At 33.9% G+C, this 20,640-nt stretch overlaps 7 protein-coding genes across 17 annotated transcripts in view; 2 read left to right on the top strand and 5 right to left on the bottom strand.

Annotated features, from left to right (window-relative positions):
* The first annotated feature begins 1,228 nt into the window (after positions 1–1,228).
* LOC132194017 (uncharacterized) lies at positions 1,229–3,184 on the top strand. The gene is made up of 5 exons (XM_059615048.1): positions 1,229–1,319; positions 1,776–2,047; positions 2,126–2,320; positions 2,374–2,595; positions 2,984–3,184. Exons 1-5 carry the CDS (start codon positions 1,229–1,231, stop codon positions 3,182–3,184), a joined length of 981 nt encoding a protein of 326 aa, XP_059471031.1.
* Positions 3,185–4,613: 1,429 nt separating this feature from the next.
* LOC132193927 (uncharacterized) overlaps positions 4,614–20,640 on the top strand; it is a 64,435-nt gene continuing 48,408 nt past the window's right edge. For all 7 annotated transcript variants that reach the window (XR_009441499.1, XR_009441497.1, XR_009441498.1 and 4 more), the window contains exons 1-3: positions 4,614–4,734; positions 4,951–5,100; positions 5,788–6,292. Coding sequence is in view for 4 of the 7 variants with exons in the window: in XM_059614887.1 (XP_059470870.1) it covers positions 6,124–6,292 (169 nt within the window). In the remaining 3 variants the exon portion in view is untranslated. The remainder of the gene's footprint in view (positions 4,735–4,950; positions 5,101–5,787; positions 6,293–20,640) is intronic.
* On the bottom strand, positions 9,286–10,771 carry LOC132193909 (uncharacterized). Of its 2 annotated transcripts, XM_059614862.1 has the most exons (7): positions 10,553–10,771; positions 10,412–10,489; positions 10,107–10,199; positions 9,991–10,039; positions 9,842–9,903; positions 9,663–9,789; positions 9,286–9,601 (listed from the first exon to the last, which is right to left on the bottom strand). In XM_059614862.1, the coding sequence occupies exons 1-6, from the start codon at positions 10,766–10,768 to the stop codon at positions 9,682–9,684; spliced, it is 606 nt and encodes a 201-aa protein (XP_059470845.1). In that variant the 5' UTR covers positions 10,769–10,771; the 3' UTR covers positions 9,286–9,601; positions 9,663–9,681. The 2 variants fall into 2 exon arrangements, with proteins under 2 accessions (XP_059470845.1, XP_059470846.1); XM_059614863.1 differs by lacking the exon at positions 9,991–10,039 and having other exon boundaries at positions 10,073–10,199.
* On the bottom strand, positions 11,147–12,921 carry LOC132193871 (uncharacterized). Of its 2 annotated transcripts, none has more exons than XM_059614805.1 (6): positions 12,764–12,921; positions 12,599–12,709; positions 12,302–12,329; positions 12,176–12,240; positions 11,680–11,818; positions 11,147–11,630 (listed from the first exon to the last, which is right to left on the bottom strand). In XM_059614805.1, exons 1-6 carry the CDS (start codon positions 12,878–12,880, stop codon positions 11,413–11,415), a joined length of 678 nt encoding a protein of 225 aa, XP_059470788.1. In that variant the 5' UTR covers positions 12,881–12,921; the 3' UTR covers positions 11,147–11,412. The 2 variants fall into 2 exon arrangements, with proteins under 2 accessions (XP_059470788.1, XP_059470789.1); XM_059614806.1 differs by having other exon boundaries at positions 11,410–11,630; positions 11,680–11,803.
* LOC132193861 (uncharacterized) lies at positions 13,471–15,220 on the bottom strand. Of its 3 annotated transcripts, none has more exons than XR_009441492.1 (6): positions 14,970–15,220; positions 14,845–14,910; positions 14,371–14,569; positions 14,253–14,314; positions 14,088–14,198; positions 13,471–13,954 (listed from the first exon to the last, which is right to left on the bottom strand). XR_009441492.1 is itself a non-coding variant. In XM_059614793.1 (6 exons), the coding sequence occupies exons 1-5, from the start codon at positions 15,168–15,170 to the stop codon at positions 14,097–14,099; spliced, it is 465 nt and encodes a 154-aa protein (XP_059470776.1). In that variant the 5' UTR covers positions 15,171–15,218; the 3' UTR covers positions 13,471–13,954; positions 14,088–14,096. The 3 variants fall into 3 exon arrangements, 1 of the variants encoding a protein (XP_059470776.1); XR_009441491.1 differs by having other exon boundaries at positions 14,371–14,559; positions 14,970–15,219; XM_059614793.1 differs by having other exon boundaries at positions 14,371–14,404; positions 14,970–15,218.
* On the bottom strand, positions 15,922–17,757 carry LOC132193895 (uncharacterized). The gene is made up of 7 exons (XM_059614839.1): positions 17,661–17,757; positions 17,361–17,515; positions 17,196–17,288; positions 17,104–17,146; positions 16,989–17,050; positions 16,826–16,937; positions 15,922–16,773 (listed from the first exon to the last, which is right to left on the bottom strand). The coding sequence occupies exons 1-7, from the start codon at positions 17,755–17,757 to the stop codon at positions 16,541–16,543; spliced, it is 795 nt and encodes a 264-aa protein (XP_059470822.1). The 3' UTR covers positions 15,922–16,540.
* LOC132193917 (uncharacterized) lies at positions 18,574–20,441 on the bottom strand. The gene is made up of 6 exons (XM_059614872.1): positions 20,244–20,441; positions 19,953–20,057; positions 19,793–19,889; positions 19,669–19,724; positions 19,133–19,244; positions 18,574–18,913 (listed from the first exon to the last, which is right to left on the bottom strand). Exons 1-6 carry the CDS (start codon positions 20,418–20,420, stop codon positions 18,678–18,680), a joined length of 783 nt encoding a protein of 260 aa, XP_059470855.1. The 5' UTR covers positions 20,421–20,441; the 3' UTR covers positions 18,574–18,677.

Genomic DNA, 20,640 nt, shown 5'->3' with positions numbered 1-20,640 from the left:
GCCGACTTTGATTGTGAAAACAAAAAAGCTTTCCTGAAAAGTCAACTTCCATTGTGTCATTGTGCTCCAGGAATAAAAAATGGGTGCGAAATCCGAAATGTTTTGTAAACAATTTCAAATATTGTTCTTCGAAGGACATCTGAGCGAACTTACCATGTAGATATTTGATTTTCATTCGAAAAATAATCCAACAATCGGAGATTTATTCATTTCTGTTCAGTGAAAAGAAAATAACTGGTAATAATCACAATGAGAATGTTGTTTTTTGTACATACCGAAGCGATTGTTGCGAGTTTCCGTTCGATTTCCAGCCGATTTTTCCAGCCAGCCTCTCCGAACTGCAAACCTTGGAGACTTCCTGGTTCTTCTCGACGTCTTAGGCACTTTTTTGAACACTTTTTTCAAGATCAATTGGCTTTTGTTTACAATTTCACCGGGCTTCACGAGAGTGACTAGGGATTGTAGAACCATGGGATACGAAGAAAGGCGGAGCCCCCCCATACCCGCAATGTTAAACTGGTACAATGTAATCAAATGGGAGCTGGTACCTAAGCCCCGCCCTTATTCGTATCCCAGAGCTCTACTCTACTATCCCTAAGAGTGACTGGAGCCGCACCAACTGTTTTGATTCTCCCCACCACCAAGTGATTGGTCACGTGACCGCAGACGACCAATGGCGCGTCAGTTGATCAAAATCAGGTCAAATCGGGTAAAATGTTTGGTCACCAGCAATTTAAGCAAATTAGTCAAAAGTGAAATGCGATCTTAAATTTTTCTACTAAAAATGTGACTTTTAATTGCTTTCTATCATCAGTTCAAAGTTTTGATTTCAGGCTTAATTCTTGGCGCGACAAACTCGCCCTATATTTTGCATTGATTTGCATAAAAATCGTGAATAAAAGTAAAAATTAATTTAGTATTGATCAAACGTCTTTGAATCTTTTGCGCCGGCAATTCTTGGAATAGTATATAAATTATGTAATATCCAGCATCATAAAGCATTTTTAAGAAAAAATATTTGATTTGAGAAAATTCTACGAATTTCGAGGAGATTAATATTTAGTAAAAATTAAAGGCTCCGGAGACAAAGGCTGGTGCGGTCTTTCTCCAAAATTAAAAGGTGCGCGCGAGACCCCTGCTTTATCTGGAATTGTTCCGAAAAGATAAAAAGCGAGCCGACGGCCGCACAAGCACTTCCGCTCTTCACACGAAACATTTGACGAGAACCATGCTGACGTTCTACGGCTGGCACATTTTGGGCAGTGTCCTTTGCATTGTAATTATTCTGCAACAGTGGACGATTCAGATGGCAATCCAAGGTAAATCATGTATATTTTATTATTACCAGAAAATTTCAGAAATTTCAATTGGAAAATATTGGTGATATAGTTTTTTTCTCTCAATTTTTGTAATTTATATTCTGAATCAAATTAATTTATATACAAATTTCCCTAAAAATTAATAATTATTAACATCATATCCCACAATCCTGTAAATAATTGTTAAAATTATAAAATTTATTGTATTTATATTGTTTTAATTATAAACAGAAATAAAAAAATTTTATTTAATGAATAAAACAAATTATACTTTATTATATTTTATTCAAATCAGAATGCAGATTAAATTAAAGATAACAATTTTTAAAAATATTAGCTCAAAAATAAAAATTACTTCTCTTGTAATTTTTTTTTGTGAATTTCAGAGGTTTATTCGAAGTTTTTTTCCAGAGAAAGTTTCAAATAAGATAATAGTGTTGAAAATTCAAATTCCAGATATTCGAATGGACGTACACATAGTTCCTCAGGTAGTGACTCAAGTGGTCACTAAAGTGGTGACTGCAACACCAACAACTGTTGATGCTGCGACCACCGAAGTCACGATCGAAGCGCTTTCCGAGTTTGACGAGAGATTGATGAGCCACGTGAGAAGCATTTTGGTCAAACCGAACAATCGAAGCGTGCCCTACGCTCTGCAAAACCCAAACGCCGCCGACTACTCTCAGGATAACACCGGCCCTTTTGTACTCTCCCTGTTGAAAAACAAGGTAACTTTCAGATTGGCCTCCAGGCATTTTTTTTTTTTTTTTTTTTTGCAAAACTTCATGTTTTTAAATTATTGCCAGACGAAGGGTTTCTTCTTTGAATGCGGCGCGTTCGACGGCGAGACCTTTTCCAACAGCCTGGCGCTGGAAAAGTTTTTCAACTGGACGGGTTTGCTGGTCGAAGGATCGCCGAAGAACGTTCAGGTCATGCTGACCAAGAAGAGACGGGCGTGGATTTCGCCCACTTGTCTCAGCACAACCAGGAAATCCATGAAGGTATTTTATTTGTTCTGTTTATTGGATTCGAAATTCTGACTTTGAGAAAATAGGTCAAGTTCCTCGACAGCACCAACACTGGGAAAATAGTCGGGGGAGCAAATCAGACTGTGGCGAAACCCCAGTCCGGCTCCCTGGTCCAATCTTTTTGTGTTCCCTTCAACACCTTGATGAAAGTTCTGGACATTAAGCATATTGATTACCTCACTCTGGACGTTGAAGGCCAAGAATTTGAAATTCTCCAGACGATCGACTTCAACAGTGTGACGATTGACGTAAGATGAAAGCTTGATTTTTTTTTATCAAACTTAAATTTTGCAACATTTATCAAGATTTTTTTAGCAAAACGTGATAATAAAATTTTGAAGAATAAATGAAATTTAAAATTTATAAAAAAAAAAAATAGTAAAACTAAAATGTTCAATTAAATTGTAGAAATTTTCTTTTGATCCTATTTTTTTTTTTTACTAAAAATGTTGGGCTAACTTAAAAGAAACTTTATCAACAATTATAATAATTAACAGCGCAAATTATGCAGCCAGACTATAAAATGGTTTTTGTATTCTCTCTAATATAATTAATTCATGCAAAAGGAGATTTTTTTAAATAATTAATTAATTGTTAAGATTTTTGCTGGTCATCTATATCAAGTAAATTTATCAGGTGATGGCTGTGGAGTTTAATAATTTTCGTCCGCCCGAAATCTTACAAGAAATTCTCAAAATTGCGAATGCAAATGGATTCGTCATGGTCAAAAGAACGAGACTCGATTACATCTTTGTGCACACCAGAATTTACCAACCCCCGATTGCAACATCTTCAAATTTGCCGACTGTGAATCCGACTACAAAAAAAACTCAGTGAAATAGTCAATTTGCATCGTTTAATGATTAATTCCCCGGAATCAAGTAACAAGATATGGGTGAATTTTTTAACGCATTTATATTCTTTTTGAAATGAAAAAGCTCTTTTTGAATGAATGAAATATTTGAGATTTTCAAACAATTCATTATAATATTTCAAACTTATTTTTAATCTGATTTCATCTATGTATTTTTATGAAGCGTTTTAATTTTTTTTATTTTGATAATCACAGAAAATATAATCAAAACCTATAATATATTTTTTATAATATTATATAATTAATTTAATTTTGAGGAAAACATAAAAAAGCTGTTTATGATTTTATAAAAACGGCACAGAAATTATAATTGGAGTGTATTATTTCAAGACTCTATCAAGCCTAGTTGATCGTCAATAACCTGATAATTAAGGTCTCTATTTTTTTTTTGTACATCTTGTTGACGATGAAGATGGTTGAAAATTTGGATATTCCGCAGATATAATTTATTCTTGAAATTTTAGATTTATTTCAAGAAATAAATCATTTTCTCTATTCTGGCTCTTTAAAAAGCATGGCGAGCACTGTTTTTTTACTGCCCAATTTTATGTGTTATTGCAAAAAGTTGAAGGCAGTTTTAAATTTGGATACTGCAGAAATAACATAATTTTTTGTTCAAGGTTAACTGTTTAGAAAAAATCAATTTTTTGTGATCTGGCTTTTTAAAATGCGTGGTCCCTTTTTGTTGTGAACTGTTATATTTATATGATTTTTTTTTCTTTTAATCGCCATGTCTGGTGAAAACCGTGGAATTAAACTTAGAAACCATTTTTTTCACACGTTTGCTCGGCAAATCTTGGGAAAAAGAATGAATAATTCGGAAAACATTTTGCTCGTGAATTAAAAAACACGAAGGAAAGCTGTAAATAATCTGGTTTTCTTTAAGCTCGCACACCGTAAAAGGTTTACAATAATTTTTGTTGTTCCAAGATTGCTTCAGTTCGGCAGCGCCGCATCCTGGAAAAAAAGTATATACGGCAATAACCTTTTACATTAAATTACTTTTCTGTATTTGAACTTTCCAGCATGGGATTAATTTTGAACAATTTTCTTTGAAGCTCTCTTGAAAATCAACGCTTTCAAAAAAGTTTCTGAATATTTGTATTTTATAATTTCAACAAGAATGTACATAATCACCTTTTCAAAGTGACGTTAATTAATTATAAAATTTTAACTGGGTGAGATCATTTCTAAACCAATGATTTATTGTAAAAGTTGATGTAAATATAAATAAGGAAAAATGTTCGTCGACGTTGTTGAGTGCAATATAATAATTACAAAAGGCAAAAGCTGCTGGTTTTTTCCGAGTTTCGCGACATACCTCGGCTTATCTGCAATTGCAAGGTTCCGAAATTATAAAAAGCAAGCCGACGCGCCGCATTTGCATTTCAGCTCTTCACATCGAAAGTCGTAATGAGAAATATGCTGACGCCGTACGTGTGGCACTTTTTAGGCAGTGTCCTTTGCATTATCATTATTTTACAACAGTGAACAATTCAGATGGCAATCCAAGGTAAAATCATCTCATCAATATGCTTATTTTACCAGAGAATTTTCCAATGTTATTTAGAACGATAAGTGCTAATTTTCCAATTTTTTATATTATAAAATGAAAGTAACAAAAACAGAAATACAAAATAATTTGTTTTGTGATTTTTACAGGTTTATTTGAAATTTAATCTTAATAAAAGTTTAGAGATCAAATATATATGCAGAATTTAAATTCCAGATTTTCAAACAGAGGCTCAAGTAGTACCGAAAGTGGTACCTCAAGTGGCAGTGGCACCTCCACTAGTACCTCAGGTGGTGAGTTGAACCCTGGTTTGCCTACCCTGGCGTCGGCCCTCGAGCTTCGATGCCCAAAGAAGAGGATTAGTTGGTAAAAATAATTAATTATTTCAATTGCCCATTGCGGTATTTTTGTGGATTTTCAATTTAATCTCTGTTTTGAAAAAAGTATTAAATTCAACAGTTAAAACTAATTTGGCAAAATCTATAATGTCTGAAAGCTTAACTGAATTGTATTTAAGTTTTTAGTGCAGAGATGATGAGTTTCTTTTTGCACGAGGAGATTATCAAATAATTAAAAAATTTGTTTATTTTGATGTCAATTGTTTCCTGGAAGCATTCAGCACAAGTAAAAATTGAATTCAGCTAAATAAACATTTCAAAATTAATTTTATCCATAAATTTTCTGTATATGTCTGGCATTTAAAATATGTATTTGGTGTGCAATCGAATTTATTTTACCACAAATTGTTTCTAGCAATAGTTTAATTTGCGTCCTTCCCTGAAATTTTTAACTCTGAGCCCTTATACTTGTTTACAAAATATCCAAAAAGAAAGCTCAATTTTCTGTGTTTATAATTAAATTGCCTTTGTGCTCGATGCAACAATGAAATTTTGTTTGCATTGTTTTTGCCAATGAGAATTGGTGCCAATTTTTTTGGCACCATTACTGATTGGCTAACAACGAAAGAAACTAGATTTCATTGTTGCATCTGGCCCCCGTTAGTTTTAATTATATGCATTCAACTTAAAACGAATTTTACTCATTCCTTTTCAGATTCAGGCTTTGTGTTGTTGAAAATGGAAAGGTCAATATTTGATCTACATCTTCAATCAAGTGAGTTTATTTTTAACAATTTGACAAATCAATTTGAGCGCCGAAAAGAATCTCTTGCGAGTTGAATTTTTATTATTAACGGAAATGATCTTGGCACTTTTGGGGGTGGTGCGATTTGGGGGTGCGGCGCGTGAGGGCGCGTCGGTCGCCTTTGTTGTTTCAGGACCAGGCGAGTCTCAGTTCTCAGTACCCAGTCGGCTGCGGTTGCGAGCGGCCAGCGTGAGAGCGACGATGGCGGGACGCGTGTGGGACGTCGGCCTCGTTTGAACCCGAAATATGATTTTTTTCGTCCTGAGCCTCGCGCTGCTCCTCGGGGCCCGTGGGGCCCCCCTCGACCGCTGCCCTGAAGACGCCCTGGCAGGTCGCGGCGACGAGGCCCTCGTCACCCTCAGACACGCCTCCTTCGACCCTGCGCAAGGAGTTGTCGCTGGAATCACCTACCAAGGTCAGTTTTCAAACAAATTCCAATTTTTATTTATGCGAATACCCTGACGATGGCGATTATCGTCATTTTCTTATCTTAATGCGATTATAATTTTAATTGGAATAAAAAGCAGTAATTTTTAAAGCTTAGAAGTGGAATTTTCACTTTCTGAGAGAAAATTGAGACTTGTCGGTTATAAATTCTGAATGATTGAAACATTTCGAATAAGGAACTTTTAACCGCCTCAACGTGCATCCGAAACGTTAAAACTATATAAATTTTTGGAAAAATCTTCGCTTTTCGAACCTTGAAGTCAGACGATTTTAATTTTTAAGGAACCGTTCCCCCCCCCCCCCCCCCCGAAAACCGCAAGAATTAAACGTCTAGTAAAATTTCACCCCATCCAATGGAGTTTCCGAGCTACAGATTAATTAATTCTCTAAAATTCAACAATAATTTTCTTTAAAAGAGGATTTTTTTAGAGTTCTAAATGTATAAACCTTGGAATCATAAAAAAATTCAGACGAAAATGCAGTCAGAAGTTGATGTCGAAATGAATTAAAACCAAAATTTAAAATCTGATTTTATTAAAAACTATTTCATACGCTTGATTCATTTTTCCATATAATTAAAAAATAATAAGTAAATAATAATGATAATAAAACGCAAAACAATGCAACAAGAATCAAAAGTTTTCTTTGATTTACAATATTTGGAAAAATTTAAACGCTCAATGAGCCAAAAATTTAATCATGCGGGACAAAAAAAAATCCAATCAACTTAAAGAAAGAAGGCGAAATCGTACAGAACATTTGACTGAATTTGAGTTTTGAGATGGGTTCGGACGTGCAAGTTTTGCTGGCAAGCGATGAAATTACAAAGGTCACTTGGGTTTGGCCAAATAGGGAGGGTGGGGGTGTTGGGTGGAAAGGCCAGCCAAGAGTGTTGTGGCGTTTTCCTTCGCTCGATGAATTCAGGCGGAGGGTTTAAATAATAAATATGAATAATTCGTTCCTAAAGAATAGAACTAAAATATTCTGAATCTTCCCTTTACATTCACAAATGTGGATTTTTTGTGTGTATTCGTTCGGTGGAAACTTGTTGCCCGCCCGGTCTCTTGGGTGTTTTGCCACTTTTGGCCAATGTTGTTTTGCACCTGTAGCGAGAGGAGGCGCGATTAAAAATTCAAAACCGACCCTTGCCTCTCTCTGTCTGCTCCGGCGCGCTCAAAATAGATCCACGCAACGATAAGAGCCACGATTATCACCATAACTACACACAAATATTATATTTTCTACTTTTACTCTCGGCGTTTCAAAGTATTTTTACGATCCAATTTTGTCTGGTAAAACCGCTTCGTGTTAATTAATTTGAGCTGGAAAAGTGTTTAAATTTCCTTGTGAATTTGAATAAGTTTTGTAAAAAAAAATTGATTATAAATGAATTCATTTGTATGTTGGACACGCCCATTTTGAACAGGAAAAGTTATTATTGAAAAACATGAAAATTATTTATAAGATAAGATAAGAAAAATGTGTCAATTTGAAGTGTTAAGCCAAAACTATTTATTTACAATTAAAATATTAATTTATTTATTTTACAAACAAAAGTCATCAATCTGGCTTTAGTAAATAAAAATTAAATGAATCGGCCAAACTTACAATTAGAGAATTAGAAATGTAATTAATTAAGCAATTTTATTTCAAATTCAAAAACTTCTTGAAATGAAAAAGTTGGTTGCCAAGAAGAAGAAACAATTACATACGATTATATCAACAGTGAATTCAAAGATAAAAGTTGAATAAATTATGTGAAAAGGTCAAATTGACTATGAATTCTTATTTGTGTCAATCTCAGGGACAAATTAAAATTATAAATCTAGTGATTTTGATAACGAACGAGTTAAATTTACTAAAAACCACTAAGATACTTTCTATATTAACATGAAACGATACAATTGTCATACTAATTCAGATTTCTTAGGATAAAAAGATTGACACCGAATTTATAAAAGTGAAATTAATCTGACCTAAATCATAGAAAACAGAAAATCCCTTGCTCATTAAGGAAAGCCCTGTTTGTTATAAATTAATCATCCCGTTTGCGTCTGAAGAGCTTAGCAAGTGAAGTTTCTTTCGTAATTCGAGCCGGCTTAGGGGCTAATGAAGGTGTTGCTCGACTTGATTTACGTTGGCGCGCAAAAATGCAAAATGGCGCCCGCTAATGTGGATTTATTTAGTCAAGTCTCAGGAGAGAGAGAGGCGAATTAGCCCAGCAATTTGGCCGGGAATTCGCGACAAAGCGGAGCTCCCAAGGCTTTCGAAGGTATGCAACCGGCACGACTCGAGCGCAACACACAGACGAAAAAACTTGAATTAAAAACATTTTCGGTTGAGATACTGAACAGTCTTTAAAAATTACAAATATGTCGAATTTTTTATTTAATGAGGGTAAAAATTGAGTTCTTAATTTATTGATAATTTTATTGAATGAAAGAGCTTTAATTATTGCAGATGAATAACTTAAAATTGGAGCTTGAGCATTAATTAGTGCTTAAAAATTAACCAGGTGAGAGTGAAGTGTTTGCTTTGAAGTTGTTGGGCTGCAACTGACGTCATCACAGCTCGAGTGCAATTTGCATCGGAATTGGCAATTAGCGTTCGTGACCTTGACCCGCGAGTGCCGCTCGCTGCGGGCGCATTGCAATCAAAAGAACGCGCTCCAACTTCCCACAGGCATCGCAAACCGTCCATTCATCATTCATGTTAATATCTTGGAAATAATGTAAAATATTTAGAATTTATGAAATTATATTTTAGAAAATTCTATATTTCCCAATTATTTAAAATGTTGTTTGTTTATTAATGTTCATAAAGGAATTTTTGAAAAGAAAATATATCATTTTTTTATCTAATTGTATTTATTTGAAATTTATAACAATAAATTAATTAATTAGAAATAAATAGAAGATAATTTAAATATTCATATCGAAAATTACATCGTTTCTTAAAATTTGTTTTATTTTACAATTTTCAAGTCAAAATATCATGAATATACCCTAAATTATGGGTGAATTCACACAAAGATATTGACAAAGATATTATTTGAATGTAGATTTTTTAAGTCTGATAGATTTACAAAGAAGACATTCATAGATTATTAAAAAAATCAAGCAATTAAAAATTTGTTTCTACTGAATTTATTAAAATTCCTTGGGCAATTCGCAAATAAAATAATTATAATAATTGCAATCTCCAGCAATAAGTTTGTTTTGAGTTCCAGTTCCAGACGAAATTTGAACGCAATATTTTCTGTCCGACACCCACCAAACTAGAAATCAAATTTGCATCAGATTAACTTTTTATTTGAGCTTTCGACTGAAATAGCAAACCAGCAGCATTATTTCCATTTCATTTGTTCGCTTTTTTGTAAACTGCTTCTAGATCCGTTTGCGTCTTCAGGTTTGCCAGATGAAGGCCTTTTTTCTCACAATACTCTTTTGCTTCACCCCATGATGACTTAACAATTAGATATGTTTAATAAAAAATCGTCATTACTAGAATCACGTACGCTATGAGGATAAGAAAAGTGATATAAATTCCTGTTTGGAAGTTCCGTCAAAGATGCAGGTCCTAATAAGAGCATAATAATTATTGAGACAATTTTTTTTATTATTTCTCTCTTGGATTTGAAGTAAACACTCCATTTGGTTTACTTACTTTCTAATCTTTCAATGCGTTTTTTTAAATATTCGTTTTCTTTCAAGGTCTGCAATTATAACGAAAAAATTCATGTCAATACCTCTTATTTCTAATGAGCAATGAATATGGCCAACTTTTTTGTTATTATCTGTGATTCTGGTCAAATTTTGTTTTGCCTGATTTAATTCGTTGGCCACTTGCCTTTGAAGATCGTCATTGTTTGAAGTCTGAAATGGGAAATTTATTTATTAAGAAAGTGGTAAATTGAAATTTGATTAGTGTATGACTTAAGTCAAGAGTTTTATAACATTTTTAGATAAAGATCACGACTTTTTTAGTGTTCAATGTAAATCAAATATTTCGAAATTTGTGCATTTTATTGCCTACATTGTATGAAAACAAATTATTGCATTATAGTTGCAAATTGTGTTTGTGATACCTGCTGGGTGCATTCAGTAAAATTCGGCTGCTGTTGACTATTGATCACATTTGTCAACCTCCCCTCTGCTTCACCCACCTAAATTTCAAAAACAAGTAAACACTCCAATTAAATAATTAAATAAAAACTTGTATAATTTACTTTGGCGGCGACGAGGAAGTAAACGATGAGGGCGTTTCCGAGCAAAGCCAAAATAATTAAAACCACCTTCAGAATTCTTTCCCTGGCAAACCATTTCTTTCCGCTGATCTGAGGATGATTCTTTTGAGACTCGATTTGGACCGAAGTTTTCTCGGTTTTTGCTCTCTTAATTGTCGGACCTTTGACGATTTCTGCGTACTCGACCGTCTCCTGCATCTTTCAAATTGAACCAAATCAGGAAGTAAATTACCTAAAATTAAACGCCACTCACTTCCTTTGGGCTTAATTATCAGTTTATTATTATAAAAGATAAGTTTCATGCGTCATTAAAAACTTTCGACTACTTTGAAGGATTCTGTAAATTTATTTTAGGAAAAAATGCGCAGAAACCAAGTGTTGTGGGTTTTCTCCATTAGAATCTAAAAAAATTGAATTCATTACCAGAGCTGTTGATATGATTAAGCTCTTGCATTAAAAAAAAAAAATCAAGAATATTTTAACTGAATTATGAAAAAAAAATGCGAAATTTTAAATTATATATAGAAATTTGTTAAACACACAATGTGTACAACTTTAAATTATGCAACTCGAATATGATCTGAACAATGCTTGTTTTTATTGAAACTCTAGAACATTATTTAAGTCATAAAAACATGTTAATTTAAGTTTTTCAACATTACGATTATGATCCTATATTTATTTCTAAAATCTAATTGAACGGAAAAATGAGCGTTCGCAGCGCCGCCACGTGTCCAGAATATGCGCTTTTTGACAGATCTTGTGGTTTTCTACTCAATTTTGGTTTAAATTTTGACGAGATTATTCAAAATTTTCCAAACTTTCAAACTAAAAATGGCGTCTCAGTAGCATTCGCTGGGCAATTCGCAGACGAAATAATTGTGCATGAAAGGGCAATCCTCGGTGTAGAGTTTCCTGGAAACGCCCGTCCTGACCTGGATGCAGCGGCTGGTCTTGTCGGCATTTCTCGCCCACAATTCCGAGTCCACCTTTGTCCCGTCGCCCCACCGGAAGTCCGAAGACTGGTCTTCCTTCCTCCCCGACAGCCAAAATCCGACCGCTGCGAATTCAAATTTTAAATTTTTTAAAAATCCAAAAACTTATCATACGTGAAAAGCCTTCAACAAAGTTGTCCGCGTTGTCTATAACAGTGTCCAGGTCGGTTTGCCTCTTCAGGTTGGCCAGGTAGAGACCTCTGGCGGTGCACCTATCGTTTGCGAAACTCCAGCTTCCCTTTTGATATTGGACCAAAAAAATGGCGGATAGAGAAATAAAAAGAAAAATTTACAATAATTCCCTAGAAATATTTTTTTAAATAAAATCATAAAACTGACAATGGAGTTGCCAATTGTGAACATGATCAATTTCAGATTGATCTTTGATATATTAATTTAAGAATCTGATTTTGTGGAGGGAAAAATGTTGCTCTTTTATTTAGAATTGATTTAATTGGAGGTTTCAAATTTTCGCCTAAATTTTTATGTTCATATTCATTTCAACTAAATGTAGTAAAATTCAGGACAGTATTTTGTAGCAATTTATCTAATAGATTTGAAATTTGAAAGGAAAACTTAAATCTGTGATAAAGTTAAAAAGTTCACTCACTTGGAAATGTGGATACGAAAAGAAATACTTTTTCCCATTAGAAAGCTCCGTCAAATTCACTGTACCTGGAAATTAAAAAGTAATGTAGGAGATAAATTGCAGCTGAAAAATATTGAGCAGACTTACGTGCAGTTGAACACGTGTCACGTTTGACCTGCAAATTTGAATAAAAAATAAATTGTAAAAATTTTTCAATTAATTTTGAAAACATTTGCTGATAAATACATTTTAATTTGCACTTAATTTCTCTAAAACTGTCTAACTTCTCAACATAATTTTGAAACTGAAATGCAGTTTAATTGTTTTAAATTTATATACTTTTAACCAGATTTTAACTTAAAAGCCAATTAACGATTGTTTTAATTAAAAAAAAATTAAATTTGCAATAAATGTCACCGGTTCAGAACTTATCAATGTATTTACATTGATTTTGTTGGTTTGCAATTCATTTTCATTCCGTTTCGGTCCAACCGATTGATCAAGTTTCTGCGTCCAACTGCCGACTTTGTCATCTTTCTCCGTTTCCCCGTGCGCCTGAAAAGATAATTTGATGAAATTGGGACGGAAAAAATTGGGAAAAATTTTTACCCCGTGGAGGAAGCAGACGAGCAAAGCCGCAACCGAGACCAAAAGTACAGGGGTGAGTTCTCGGCCTCCCCTCCACCCCTTTTCCTTCAAAGTTTGCGCTCCTAAATCGACTTGCATTTCGCTCAAAACGCGAACATCAACTGCAAATGAGAACAATCTCGCCGATATCCGCCCCGGAAACGAGAGGCGATATTAAAATATTCACAATTCTTATCAACGTCCGCTGCCATTCTCAACGAATTGCGTCAATCTGGAATTCAACGTTTTTTAATGGTTATTTAGAACTGTAAGGATAATTTTTATTACTTATTTATGCTCTGAATTATATACAATTTTCATTTAAAACTTTCCAAAATTTCAAAATACATTTAGATAAACAATGTTATAGAAAAAAAATTAGAGTTAAAATAAAATATATGAAATTTTCACATTTCATGTGGTTTTCATGTGGTCAACTGAAAATAGCAACTAAAATTCACTATAAGGAAACTTTATGCAACCCGCTGACCACGCCTGTCTATACAGTTGCATACATTGTTCAATCATTTGTGCTTGTTATAGAAAGCTGGTCACTAATTGTAAGCTTTGGCCGCTAACCTAATTAATAACATGTAACTATTTTCAGTGTCCCAACTAGATATTTTATGACTCTGTTTTACAAAAACCGACAAGCTATCGAACAGAAATAAAACTCGGTGATTTTATTGATTGACTTGTATTTATTAAAGTAGAAATAAGATTTATATTTATTATTAAAAGAAAATAAATAAGCTAATTCCAAGCGTTGCACAATTTCTGGCAAACAATTATTATTTGCTTAATTCTGAATTTCAAAATGCTGTCTTCATTGTAACCTTTTTACAACTCTCATGGAATATTATTGGCCTTAAGAATAATTAAGAAATATGAAATTAAAAGTTGAATTTTATATCAAGCAGGAATTCAGTGCTTGAAATGATCAGTAGCATTCGCTTCGTAATTCGCAGATGAAATAGTTTTGAACGTTGCAATCTGCGCTAAACAGTTTATTGTACCAGCCGGTATAGGATGAAGTAGTCATAGCGACGCAGTCCTTAGTCTTGTCAGTATTTTGTCTCCAAAAATTGCTATTCTCCTCCAATTGGGATCGATCATGCCAAATATAGTTGGAGTGGCCAGATTTTCGTGCAAAAACCCACCACCTACTATTAGCTGAAAAGTAAGGTATATATTAAAATTGTGAAAGATTTCTAATGTGGTAAATCTTAGATTTGTAACTTTCATCACGTCCAAAATCATGTTTATCCCAATTGAAATGTTAGTTAGAAATTAGAAAACTCCTCACATGCAATTTCTATGCTTTTTTGCCAACTGCGTCTACCTCAGTCTGCTCGTTTAACGTTACCAAGTGCGAGTTCATTTGTCCGCAAGTCTGATTGGCCAAATCCCAGTTTGCCTGCCGCGAAAAGAATGAGTTACCAATATTTCATCGTAATTAAAAAATATTTACTCTTTCCGGATAAAAAAAATAGTATTTTTTGCCATTAGAGTGTTTGATCATCTTTTCAGAGCCTGAATTAAAATTTGTTTGTTAGTTCAAATGTAAATCATAAGGTTGATTTAATTACGGGCATTTGGGCACTTTTCCAAAGCCGAGGATGTCTGTAAATTTTAAAATGTTTATTTTACTTATTATTGGTGTATTAATATATCTTTATTTTAATTTGCGCTTAAAAGTTTGATTTAGTAACATCCATTTTGTTCTGCCTCATCACATTGCCGTTTCCCCTCAGTGTTTCATCCTAATTGATAAGAAGCTAGAAAATACTTAAAATTATTAGGAAAATATTAATTAGGTTCTACTCAAATCAAATAAAGTTATAACGAATTTCGTCTTAATGCTTAAAGGCTAAATATTCCAAATTACAAAAGTTTAAAAATTTAAAATAAGAAATTCAAATGAGATGTTAAACCCAGCATGTAACAGTTGTTATTTGCCGTAATATTATTTATTAATAAATAATAAATTTCATTTTCTAGATTGCTATCGTTTTACATAATTTTTTTTTTAATAATCCTATTGGACTAAATTCTGTCAATACCTTCTGTTTGTTTGAATTCTGTTTGGCTTCAATCAACTTGGCCAATCTCTCCTCTGCAGCACCCACCTTAATGAAAAATCAAAATTACCCACTTTTTGATTCCATAATAAAATAAATATTTTTACTCTGTCGGCCAAGAGGAAGTAAACTAACAGGGCGTTTCCAAGCAAAGCCAAAGTAATCAAAACCACCTTGAGAATTCCTTCCCTGCCAAAGCATTTCTTCTCTTCATCCTGAGACTTGATTTTGACTGAAGTTTTTCCTGTTTTTGCTCTGCCAATCGTCGGACCTTGAACGATTTCTGCGTACTCAACCACCTCCTGCATCTTTCAAAATGAACCAAATCAGGAACTAAATAGATCGGAAATGAAACGCCTTGAAGTTTTCTGGATTATTATAGAAATAATCTGGTTCAAGATAAGGTTCATGCGTCATTGCAAAGTTCAACTCTACTTCAAATTTCTCTTATTGCAATTTTACTTCCTAATTTTTCTCAAAATATTAACAAATTGTTTAATGACCATGAATTTTATTTCTTTTTAAATTGGTGACATTTTCAACTCTTGCTTTTGAACTATTGGACGTCATTCAAATACCGTCGCAGTTTCCAGTTTCATTAAAATCCACCTTTGAAATTTAACAGTTAAATTAACTTGATTCGCTTTACAAATTCATTTTCAAAATTTATTTCATTTCGAATCGCTACGAGTTTGTTGAACTGATTAATAAGTTTTGTTTTTATTTCTCCATTGATTTCAATGGCCATGTGCAACTTAATCACAAAAATTGAGACTAAAATAACAATTTTATCTGAATCTACATCCGCACAAACAAGCCTTAAAAATTGAAAGTTTTGTCGCATGAAATGAAACAGGCAATTCAAGTAAAAATTTATTTTATTCAAATGACAAAACTAAAATTGTATACATTTTATGCTTCAACAGCTTGTCAAATTTTAGAATCATATTATGCATTAAATTGAATTAAGTTTTTACTAAAAAGATAGCATTTAAAATTGTTGCAATGGCAAATAAATTGTAAAGTCTGGTAAAACAGTAAACATTACTTTCCTTGTTTTGCAACATAATAAATTTGACGAAACTGAGTATTATTTTAATCTGTTTTAGAATTTGCTATCAACAAAATAAAATCAAATAATTTCAATGTAAGAATTTAAATCTTAGGAAATCCCTATGGATATTTAGAAATTGTAATATAAATTATATTAAAGATAAATCAGTTATTAAATAAAAAATTTGCTAGTTAATTAAAAACAAAATTTAAAATCAAACCAATCAATCATCCCTTTACAATCTATTATAATTGAGACACATAAAAATAAAAGCTTAAAAGCATAAATAAATAATTCATTTTATAATTTAAAATATATAGTTCCTTTTTCTGAAACCGCCGCTGCTCTTCTACATCTGGAAAACACTCTCATCTGCGTCGCGCCTTTGAAATACTTGACAATAGAACAAAGTCAATAAAAAAATCTCCTTAAAGTTTTAAATATTATTGAAAGAGCGCCGCTTCATTATTGGACTCCTTTCAACTAGTAGTAAAGAAGGAAAATAATTATTACAAGTAGTTGAACAATTAATTTGGCCAACCCCTAATGTCGCGTTGCAAAATGCGGTGAACCCTCTCTGGTTCAAAGCTTAATTAGCTATCAAAACCTATTTTTTTGCAAATTTCAGTAGCACTCTGTTGGCAACTCGCAAATGAAATAAACCCCTCGGTCGTTGCACCGCGTGCAGTGGAGTCGGATGCTTTCCCCGGTGATTAATTCGACGCAGCCCAAAGACCTGTCGGCGTACTCGGCCCACATCGCATCTCCCGTCTCCAATTTGGACCCATCGGGCCAACGGTAGTCAAATACATTTCCCACTCCGTAGTTTTTCGCAGCCACAAACCACCAGCTGGAGGCTGCGAGGGAAAAATCGTACCATTTAAAAAAAAATCAAAGATTATTCCATACGGTCTATTTCCTTGGCCTTATTGTAAACCACGTTCACGTCGATTTGGTTCTTTAAGAGGGCCAAATGGAGTCCCCTTTCCGCGCATTTTCCGAAAGCCTCCAACCAATTTCCCTGCCAAACCAATTAAGTCAGCGTGCAAATTACCAGGACTGAAATTGCAACCTTTCTTGTGTGGAAAGAATACGTTTTGCCATTGGAGAGTGTGAGCATCGTTTTTGCCGATCCTATTAATTAAAATAAAAATAAGTTGCATATTTTTATCAAAGGTGAATCTTACTCCGAGCAAGGGGACAGTCAAGCCAAAGTTTATAACTGACGTACTGAAAATTTGGTGTTTTATACATTTTTAATATATAATTGCTTGCTAACTTGTTCATGCAGATTGAAAATGTTGTCCAAATGGTCAAGTCTCTGGTTCGCGTCGTTCAAAGCAGTTTCCAGACCAATCTCCCGAAATATTTGCTAAATTCAATTTCGTATTGTAATAAGGTCAAATCTCAAATCTATGGCTAAAATCTGAATTAAAATTCTTACTTTGGCGGTGAAAATGGCGATGACCACTCCTAGGAGGAGGCAGACGCCCAAGGTGACCTTCAAGGCTAATTTTGAACACCTCCTTCCCTCGGGGGCAACTGGGACCCTTGAGGGCATCTCGATTTGGACCGAGTACGGCTCCGCGTATTCTGCATCTATGAATCGGCAAAACAATGATATAAAATGAAAAGGAAGCTTAAAAAATTTTTAATTGCGGAAAGAATTATCCAGTGTGATATAGATTTTTTTATTCCAGAAAGATATAAAAAAGATTTGGTCCCAACGAATTTAAATTCTTACCGTCCGACTCCACTTTGGACAACTTGATTTTGGCCAAACCGCTTTCAGAAGGGGTCGGAACCTTCCTTGGCTCCAAGTACCCGTTGTTTGAGTCCATGATTGTGTCCGAAATGAACCCAACCAGGAAGAAAAAATGCACGAATGCCTTCAAATTTTATCGCGTAATTCCAGAACAAACTAATCTGAAAAATTGTTCCTGGTCTTTTACCATTTCCTCAATATTTTTTAAAAACAAGAATGTTGAGACTAGATTTTGACTGGAGTTTTTTCGGTTTTTGCTCTGCCAATCGTCGGTTTGACGATTTCTGCATACTCGACCACCTCCTGCATCGTTCAAAATGAACCAAATCAGGAACTAAATATGTCAGAAGTAAAATTATCTGCTTTAAGGTAAGATTCAAGCGTCATTGCAAAGTCGAACTCTGTTACAAATTTTTGTTATTCCTGAAATATTTGTTCCTAATTTTCCACTAAATATTGAGAGAATGTTTAATGACAGTAAATTTAAGTTCTTTTTCATCATTGTAACTCTTGTATTTGATCTATTGGAAGTCATCCAAATACCGTCGCAGTTTCCAGTTTCATTAAAATCCATCCTTGAAATTTAACAGTTTAATTAACTTTTGCAGAAAATGCCTTCCAAATTTATCTCATTTCGAATCGCTAGAGTTTGTTGAAAGACTGATTCAGTTTAGTTTATTTCTCCATTATTTTTAGGCCCCCGTGCTACTTTATCTCAAACATTGACGGAAAACTTTAAAGCTTTTATCAGAACCTTCATCCACACAAACAAGCCTTGAAAATTGAGTCATATATGAAATTTAAAAGCCAATTCAAGCAAAATTTATTTTTATTAAAAGTTTCTTTAGAATCAGATCAAAATTTTAATACGATGCATTCAATGGACACAAACTTTTTCATAAAGAAAACATTATAAAAGTTCATAATTGTTTAAAAATACGAATAAATTATAAATTCTGGTATTATTATCATTATAATTTTTAATTTCTTTAAATGTTAATAAGATTTAGTTGGAAATTCAAATTCGCACACAAAGTGGTGTTTGTCGCTGCACTTTCCACCGTGCAGTTTGTCAGTTTGGTTGGTGATGATTTCGGTGCAGCCCAATTTCTTGTCGGCATCTTTGTGCCACATGGAACTGTTGCTTTCCAATCGGGATCCGTCGAGCCACTTGAAGTCTGATTGATTCTGGTTTCCGTAGTTTCGAGCCGAAACAAACCACCAGCTATTTTCTGCGAATCAAAGTTTCAGTTGAACAAAAAAAATCTTATAATTGTAAAAAGAGATATTTAATATTAAACTGATCGTTTTTAAACGCTATAAAAAGTCGCCTTTCTGTGTCGGGAGAAACGAATTTTTTATCCGTGTCTTAGTAGAACTAAAATATATATCAAAATTCATTTTAAATTGCCAACAACCGGATCGCTTAAAACTGACTAAAATATAATCACCATGGATTTCCTTGGTTTTGTTGAAAATGACCTTCAAGTCTGTCAAATTCTTTAGACTTGCCAAGCGGAGACCCATGGTGGCACATCTTTCCTTGGCTTCGATCCAATTTGCCTATAAATTGGACACATTTTCTGTATTAACAGTCGATATAAATCTGTTTTTATAATACGCGAATTCAAGACGAAATTTTATACTTCAAAATCAGTTTGTCTAGGTGAAAATGGGTTGATATTTTCTTTTAGGTGATATATAGAAAGGGTCCCCGGTAAAGTGCTTCATTCTTGAATGTGAAAGGAAGCTCAAAATGTCCTTCGGTATCAAAAATTTGCCCCCTTCGCAGCGTTAAAACTGGGTTTTCGCTTCAAAAGCGTTTGAATTTGAACCTTGGTGCGTATTTTTTGATCGCAATTTTGACGTAGGATTGGGTTTCTTTTGATATTCCTGAATTATTAGTTCGTTGAAGTAGGTCATTTGCAACTAATAGGTTAAAAGGAACACATTTTCCTTATAATAGAAGCAACTAATTTACACTTACTTGAGTTGGATATGCAAAGTGGTATATTTTTCCGTTGGACAGCTTCTGGAAAGTAGCTGAAATATATTCGGTTTAGTGAAAATCACTTTTCACGATATAATATATTGAAAAGGCCGCAACGTACGTGGAATTCTAAACATTTGGACTTCCTTTTTCAAAACATCGTTTTCTTTCGTTGCATTCAAAAGTAGTCCCTGCAGTAGATTTTTCTCTTTCGTCACCTTTTGGATTGAAAAAATTTGAATTTTGAATTTAATAGGAAAGTCGATTTAAATTTCAATTGCCTCATCATTAAGGAAAGCCAGCTCGTTGAAACTTTTATTCAATTGGTCGGTTTCGTTAGTCATCAAGTGGATTTTCTCGAAAGCCGTTCTCAGATTTGTGCACACCTGGAACAAACCATCTCAAAAGTAATTAAATCACATTAAAATTAAGACAAACCAATGCAATGGAATCGGCTCAGGAGTAATTCAGGCGGAAATAAAAAACCTATTTTGCTTGGTGCAAAACTCTTGTTGCAATAAAATAAGCTTAACACTGTTTTTTGACCTGAAAACTCATGAAATTTGGCTCACTTTGGCAACAAGGAGGTAGTTGACGAGGCAGGTGCCGACGACGTAGCTCAGGGCGCAGAGGACGAACGCCACCTTCAGGACAATCAGGGCACTACAACTTTTCTTCTTCTTGTTCACCCTTCGGGGCAAAGGGTTTCTCGTGGACGGACCAGCAACGTCCTCGTATCCCCCGTCCATGTTTCACAGAGAAATGGCCGAACCGAGCCTAGCTTTGAAATCAGTTCTTTTGTCAGGAAGTGTTAAAGTTTATTCGCTTATCCAAACACGCAGATTTGAAATGGAAAGTAAATACGAGCCAAAAAAAAAAAAAAAAAGAACTTATTCACTTCAGGAGTAGCGAAGTAAATTTTTGTCTGCAGAATGGAGAGTAAAAAATAATGAATTTGAAATAAATAAA

This window comes from Neocloeon triangulifer, unplaced genomic scaffold (genome assembly GCF_031216515.1).
Source record: "Neocloeon triangulifer isolate White Clay Creek 2 clone unplaced genomic scaffold, ASM3121651v1 ptg000005l, whole genome shotgun sequence".
NCBI lineage: Eukaryota > Metazoa > Arthropoda > Insecta > Ephemeroptera > Baetidae > Neocloeon > Neocloeon triangulifer.
This window is presented reverse-complemented; position numbering and strand designations above follow the sequence as displayed.

Bases quoted from the DNA above. Each gene is read 5' to 3' on its own strand.
- LOC132194017 (XM_059615048.1), top strand. From the start codon at position 1,229: ATGCTGACGTTCTACGGCTGGCACATTTTGGGCAGTGTCCTTTGCATT. The intron at 1,320-1,775 runs GTAAATCATGTA...TTCAAATTCCAG, and splicing joins GATTCAGATGGCAATCCAAG to ATATTCGAATGGACGTACAC. The intron at 2,321-2,373 runs GTATTTTATTTG...TTGAGAAAATAG, and splicing joins CAACCAGGAAATCCATGAAG to GTCAAGTTCCTCGACAGCAC.
- LOC132193909 (XM_059614862.1), bottom strand. From the start codon at position 10,768: ATGCAGGAGACGGTCGAGTACGCAGAAATCGTCAAAGGTCCGACAATT. The intron at 10,490-10,552 runs GTAAATTATACA...TTTGAAATTTAG, and splicing joins ACTTCCTCGTCGCCGCCAAA to GTGGGTGAAGCAGAGGGGAG. The intron at 10,200-10,411 runs GTATCACAAACA...TTCCCATTTCAG, and splicing joins TTACTGAATGCACCCAGCAG to ACTTCAAACAATGACGATCT.
- LOC132193871 (XM_059614805.1), bottom strand. From the start codon at position 12,880: ATGCAAGTCGATTTAGGAGCGCAAACTTTGAAGGAAAAGGGGTGGAGG. The intron at 12,241-12,301 runs GTAAGTCTGCTC...TTTAATTTCCAG, and splicing joins TGACACGTGTTCAACTGCAC to GTACAGTGAATTTGACGGAG. The intron at 11,819-12,175 runs GTGAGTGAACTT...GCCATTTTTTTG, and splicing joins TTTCGTATCCACATTTCCAA to GTCCAATATCAAAAGGGAAG.
- LOC132193861 (XM_059614793.1), bottom strand. From the start codon at position 15,170: ATGCAGGAGGTGGTTGAGTACGCAGAAATCGTTCAAGGTCCGACGATT. The intron at 14,315-14,370 runs GTAATTAAATCA...ATTTTAATTCAG, and splicing joins GGAAAAGTGCCCAAATGCCC to GCTCTGAAAAGATGATCAAA. The intron at 14,199-14,252 runs GTAAATATTTTT...TTTTCGCGGCAG, and splicing joins ATTTTTTTTATCCGGAAAGA to GCAAACTGGGATTTGGCCAA.
- LOC132193895 (XM_059614839.1), bottom strand. From the start codon at position 17,757: ATGGACTCAAACAACGGGTACTTGGAGCCAAGGAAGGTTCCGACCCCT. The intron at 17,516-17,660 runs GTAAGAATTTAA...GCCGATTCATAG, and splicing joins GTCCAAAGTGGAGTCGGACG to ATGCAGAATACGCGGAGCCG. The intron at 17,289-17,360 runs GTAAGAATTTTA...AATTGAATTTAG, and splicing joins TCGCCATTTTCACCGCCAAA to CAAATATTTCGGGAGATTGG.
- LOC132193917 (XM_059614872.1), bottom strand. From the start codon at position 20,420: ATGGACGGGGGATACGAGGACGTTGCTGGTCCGTCCACGAGAAACCCT. The intron at 19,890-19,952 runs GCAATTGAAATT...TCAATCCAAAAG, and splicing joins TGGCTTTCCTTAATGATGAG to GTGACGAAAGAGAAAAATCT. The intron at 19,725-19,792 runs GTACGTTGCGGC...AATATATTTCAG, and splicing joins CCAAATGTTTAGAATTCCAC to CTACTTTCCAGAAGCTGTCC.